At 35.0% G+C, this 6,029-nt stretch overlaps 1 protein-coding gene across 1 annotated transcript; it reads left to right on the top strand.

Annotated features, from left to right (window-relative positions):
* Window positions 1–756: 756 nt before the first annotated feature.
* On the top strand, window positions 757–5,737 carry LOC130943843 (uroporphyrinogen-III synthase, chloroplastic). The gene is made up of 9 exons (XM_057871884.1): window positions 757–1,065; window positions 2,231–2,318; window positions 2,991–3,057; window positions 3,579–3,697; window positions 4,035–4,127; window positions 4,235–4,290; window positions 4,508–4,593; window positions 5,030–5,161; window positions 5,475–5,737. The coding sequence occupies exons 1-9, from the start codon at window positions 841–843 to the stop codon at window positions 5,527–5,529; spliced, it is 921 nt and encodes a 306-aa protein (XP_057727867.1). The 5' UTR covers window positions 757–840; the 3' UTR covers window positions 5,530–5,737.
* Window positions 5,738–6,029: the final 292 nt, after the last annotated feature.

Genomic DNA, 6,029 nt, shown 5'->3' with positions numbered 1-6,029 from the left:
TTTTTTTTTATCACAGCCTTCAACCCGCAGAAACATGATTCCTCATGAATCTTCCTCCTCATTCGTATTGAAGTGCTGGAACCGTTACTGTCGTACAACGGAAACAACAAACACATCACCACTACGACTTCCATTTCCTGTCTCCATCCTCCCCACGACCCAACCATTCCAAGTTTTACCCAATTATATGACCCTTTGATTGTTGACCACGACTTATTTATCATCAAATTTAGGATTAGGGTTTATCATCTATGGGACTGATTTGAATTATTTTAACATACTTACCTTGTTAGCAACAACAGCGTACACATAGGCGTCTGCCATGCTGGCAGTTAACGGAACACGTCACCCAACGTTAGCCATCTTAGCGAAGGAGATGACGGAAAGACGAACGTAGTCATATCCGTCATCTTTTGGAAACGAATATAGAGATCGAAATATCTTTTAGAAATGATTTTAACTATTAACTTCTATTTGTATTTAAGACATTCATATAAAATTAAAATTCATTTGATTTATTTATGTGATTTACTCTAATTTTACCGTTGTCAAAACCCTCATTTTATTACTTACTCTCAAATAGATTTTGTATTGGTAAAAACTAAAGTAAAAAGTTAGTAATTTTTAAACTTGAATAAATACATCGAGGCTCGAGTGGCTAGTCGCTAGGGCCTAGTAAATCTTAGAATAGAATCAGAGTGATTATAAAATTGGGTTTAAATGAAAAGAAAGGAAGATATTTATGGAAATAATGAATAAAATAAGAATGGAGGAAGGGGGTTGATCTGTAAAACTGTAACAGCTGGAGTGGGGACAACGTCCATTGCCCAACACGTTTCAATGGCACATGCTGTTTGTGTCTCCGTTCTCCCCTACGGTCGTCAACTCCACCGACGAATCTTCTTCCCTCCTCAACGCTCATCTCCTTCCTCCGCCTCCGCCTCCGCCTCCGCCTCGGCCACCGATTCCCTCTTCACCTCCGCTTCCGCCTCCACTTCCAATTACTCCCCCAAAGTTGTCGTCACCAGAGAGCGTGGCAAGAACGCCAAGCTTATTACTGCTCTGGTGCGTAACTCTTCTACTCTCTCTCTTCACCTTTCGTTGCTTACCTTACCTTCGCTTTTTATGTTCCTTGGATTTGTTTGTTTCCTCTGCATTGCTTCAGCTACAACAATGTGCTTTATTTCTCAGCCTCATACTCAATGTAACTCTTCTGTTTTCATCTCTATTCCGATTCTCATTCAGTTATCTTAGCTGGATTTTCTTCTCTTTCCGACTTAACCTTTCATTCCTTCTTTTCCTTCTCAACTAAGCCGTTATGTCATTTAGGTGTTTGATTAAAGGTTGAAATGAAATGCTTCATTGTATGTACTGTTTTTTTCTCTTTCTTTTGTTCCCTATTTTCTTAGCTGTTTGAATTTTAAATTATTATTATTATTATATGATTATTTTAAGCCACGTTAATTTAAAAGAAAGAAAGTGCTGAATATAAGAAAAGACAAACGTCCAGATGTTGGATTTGGATTCCTAAATTTGCATTAGGTCCTGCTTTTCGTGAGTTCTATCAATCAAATATAGTGCTAGTATAGTTTACGTAGCGAAATTCATTCATGTCATATTGCAGATCACCGCAGGTTTTTCAAATGTAGACGAATTTAGGGATCGATTAAAGAGAATATACTTTAGACTCTCCTGTTTGAAACATGTGCCCTATAATCTTGAACTATTACTTAATGAACACTAATTGGTTGAACTTCATTGGCTTTTCTTTTAAACCTGACTGATAAAGTATAACATGTTCATCATGCTCATTTTTTGTTTTGTTTTTTGTTTTTTGTTTTTTGTTTTTTGTTTTTTTTGTTTTGTTTTCGTTTTCATGTCAGTCTTTCACTTTTTAGTTTAATATTTTTCCCACTCACCTGAATTGGCAATCTGCTCCTACTTGTATCATAAGATTCTATTCCAACCATTTTATATAGAAGTTTCATTAGGTTAGGTAATGCTTTGATCAAATCTTGATGCTGCATATCCTCATAACTTGTATTTAATTTTCTACTACTATTTCATCTTCCTTCATATCTTCTTCCATTGGGAATTTGTCTGTAAAATATTCAAGCACAAAGATGATCAGTTGGGTAAATGGAGATCCAACTGATAGCTTCTGTTTTTCATATTGTTTAACTGATCACATGCCCGGAAACTATTGCTGTAATTCCAATTTTTGCTGCAGGCTAAACATGAAATCAAGTGTTTGGAACTTCCTCTCATTGAGCACGCACCGGGAGTGGACTTAGATAGGCTTCCTTCTGTATTAAGTGGTAAGCATTAGGAAAAACTTGCCTTGTGTATATGCAAATATTTTGTGAAGTTCGAATCATGCTGTTTTCATCTCGTACAGATATTGTATGCGAACTAATTATCTTTTATTAAACCAGTTTTAAAAGGAATGTCTATATTTATGTGCACTTAATGGGAAGAAAGATGCAGTGATGATATTCTGGATGTTAAATTCTTATTGGGTTGGTGCTTGATGGATTATTTCCCATTACACATGGTGCAGAAAATAAAGAGTTTGTGCTTCAAATGCTGAAGACTTTGTTTTCATTAAGTTTTATAGATCGTGGTGACATGTAAGATGATTCCTATGCTGTCTCAGACTGTTTGTATTTCATCTGACCTGGATAATGTATGAAATTAGTATGACTAGAGTGGTTTGATTTTCAGCAAATATAGAGATGCGGTTTTGTTTTTCCTCTAGGTTTACATTCAGCATGTGTGCTCATACTGTAATTTTTAAGAAACTTGGTTGGGGAGTGCGTACATGGAGGTCTTCCCTTGCCTCTAAGTAGAGTGGAGAAATTTCACATTGACAGATCTTTGATTTCTTAAGTTAAAAAGGTCACTACCTTATTTTGTGTATGTCTTCTAATCCACATGACTCATGCTTATAAGCGCCTAATTGCTTAACAATTGATGCTTGATACTTGCAGATAATGTGTTTGATTGGATTGTCATAACTTCCCCAGAAGCTGGTTCAGTCTTTCTAGAGGCATGGAGGTAAGATTTTAGATCTTGTTTGAGTACTTTATGCGGAACTACTGGAATATTTTAAATGATTTTGAAAAAAATTTGCTCAAACATCAGGATAATATTTTTTCATCAATTCTCTTTATTGACTTGTATCGTTTGTTTTCCCTAACGAAATTTTAATACCCCTTGCCTTCTGTTGTAACTTATAGTCCTATGGCCGGAATTCTTGAAATGCAATTTTGTTATGTTACATGTGAACCAAATGTCTATATGATCTCTAATCTAGTTTGTGCCTGAGTTGTCATACTTGCAAATGTGAAATTGCTGCAAGATTTTTTCTTATATAAAACTGTTTGATGCATTTCGTAGTTGTACAGATAAATTATTATAGACAAAATAGCACAAGAAACAAAGGTTTCCTTTTATGTCATTCTTTACAGTATTATTCTTTTTATTTGCAATTTTACATCATTTTCTTTTGGTACTTTGTTTCTTAAATATTTTGTTTTTTAACAAATGATTGTCCTAGCCTTGTTTGTTGTCCTTAGAGCTGCTGGGATGCCTCATGTCAAAATAGGCGTTGTTGGCGCCGGCACTGCAAGCATTTTCAAGGAAGCTATGCAGTCTTCAAATCAATTGCTTGATGTTGCCTTCGCACCATCAAAAGGTATCCGTGTGTATTCATGTAGGCTGAATTTGTATTATGCTCCCCAGTTTTGCTTCTTTATCAAGCTGGATAACTGACTTAAGAAATATAAAGTAACATCTCAAAACTCGCAAGTATTTTGGGGTATTAGAGGAAAATGTGGGTAGTTCCAAGATATGCATCTTGATAGGGCAGGGCAGGAGATTGCTTTGCTTAGGTTCTGTGCTTCCGTGGTTCTTAGTGAAAGTGAATTGGGAGTCTAACCACTCAGTAGATTAACATGTTGTTTAGTGTGAATCTGGAATTTTAAGCCGAGTCTTTTGGAAGTGAAACTTAATATGGATTTGATGATTTTCAGCAACAGGAAAGGTTTTGGCTGCAGAACTTCCAAAGATTGGAAATAAAACAACTGTTCTATACCCTGCTTCTGAAAAGGCCAGCAATGAGATTGGTAACAGAGTTATTATTTTGCACCTTTCAAACTTGGGTTTTGTATAACATTTGCTATTTTCAAGCTAATTGATGTGCTAATCGTCTGTGTGATATTTATATAACCAGAGGAAGGACTTTCCAAGCGTGGATTTGAGGTTATTAGGATGAATACATACACAACGGTAAAAGATTTTAGCTTTAGTGCTGGTTTCCTTTTTTCTAAAAATATATACGGTCCAATACTTAAGTACTTCCTTGCAAGCACCACATGTTGAATGTGTGTTTTATGTCATTAATTAGATTTAATTATTATAAATGTAATATTTACTAATGTTAAAGTGATCTATTTCACAGTCTTCTTGGAAATTTACGACAGTTTGATTCTCACTTATTTGACAGGTGCCAGTTCAAAATGTAGACCAAATTGTTCTTAAGCAGGCACTTGCTGCCCCTGTTGTCACTGTAGCTTCACCATCTGCTATTCGGTTAGCCTTTGGTTTCTTCTTTCTCTTTTTTATTGTGAATTTTGATTCTTGAATTTTAAAAGAATTCATATTTACTTCAAATCTAGGAAATGATTTATTATTATGTTTGGATTTGGTATTTCAGTTCTTTGCTTGTTGGATATATGTATTGAACACGATGAATCCATTAAACTATTTCAACTTCCTAACTGGGTGCTGTCTTTGTCCCTTACTAATTAAGCCTAATACTATCATATTACAAGAATCCTGGAGTATTTGGCAAGTTGGCCGTCTTATTTTTAATTTTCTAAATAGAAATAAGTAGAATTTTGTTCTTAGCAAGTTCAGTCTTATTTATTTAGCACTTCACTCAGTTATTTTTCATTCTTCCTTTTATATATATATATATAGAAAAGAGAAAATGAAATTTACTGGTTTTTGTCATCCGCTGCTACAGTGCTTGGAAGAATCTTCTTTCTGATTCAGAGTGGAACAATTCTGTTGCATGCATTGGCGAGACGACTGCTGCAATGGCAAGAAGATTAGGATTCAGAAATGTGTACTACCCAACACAACCAGGCCTGGAAGGGTAAATCACAAATCCTCTATGTGCATTGCTCTCAAGTATTCAGTGCCTATTCTATGTGCTGAGTACAATTTTCCTGCCTGTCATCATGTAGAAGTTTTCTTTTTAACAAAGCTGATTTCTATTTCCACGTTATATTTCTTTTTTGAATATATCAGGCTTTAGTAACATAGGATTGACTCCAGTTTCAATAAATCATTCTTATTATAATTCATTATATCAGGATTTTTAGTACGAACAGAATTCTGTTGCTCCCTGTGTTACTTTAAAATCTTGTTAATACAATCCGTTTCTGAGTACCTTCCTCCTGCTGCAGCTGGGTAGAAAGCATTCTTGAAGCACTAGGATCATATGATGAACTATTGAGGTAATCATCTGCACTTCGTAGCAATGGGAGATGTTTCCAGCGTTTTACTGGCAGAGAAAATAACCTATATAGTGATTTTACTTTGGGAAGCATTTACTTCTCAGATATTTTTAGGTTTATAGAGGCTATCATGAGATGAGTGGTAAATAGTCTTAGTGCTGTAAATACCGTTCATAATTTTATTAATTAATGTTGATTTATTTTGTTGCTAATTGATCCAGTTGTCCGAATATGTGAGTTTCCACAGGACTGAAAAAAAAAAGATTTAGTATCTAAACAATAAGACAAGTCATGCGGTTCACTAGGAATCTAGGATGACATTTTATCTGATTTAAAGTTGATTAATGGATTACTTTATCCTCGTCTCCTCAAATTTAAACAATCCAAAGATGTGCAAGTAAAATAATTCAAACGGATCACTTTCCATGGTAGACACCAGTTCATGTTTTTTTTTTTAAAAGAAAAAGCTCGACATTCTAGGTGGAGCCTATAACCGACAAAAAA

The sequence above is a fragment of the Arachis stenosperma genome, chromosome 8, assembly GCF_014773155.1.
Source record: "Arachis stenosperma cultivar V10309 chromosome 8, arast.V10309.gnm1.PFL2, whole genome shotgun sequence".
NCBI lineage: Eukaryota > Viridiplantae > Streptophyta > Magnoliopsida > Fabales > Fabaceae > Arachis > Arachis stenosperma.
The sequence above is the reverse complement of the archived record's forward strand: the minus strand, read 5'-3'. Positions and strand labels throughout refer to the sequence as shown.

Excerpts from the sequence above, each read along its gene's own strand:
- LOC130943843 (XM_057871884.1), top strand. The coding sequence starts at position 841 with ATGGCACATGCTGTTTGTGTCTCCGTTCTCCCCTACGGTCGTCAACTC. Across the intron at positions 4,128-4,234 it reads AAAGGCCAGCAATGAGATTG|AGGAAGGACTTTCCAAGCGT; the intron begins GTAACAGAGTTA and ends TTATATAACCAG. Across the intron at positions 4,291-4,507 it reads GGATGAATACATACACAACG|GTGCCAGTTCAAAATGTAGA; the intron begins GTAAAAGATTTT and ends CTTATTTGACAG.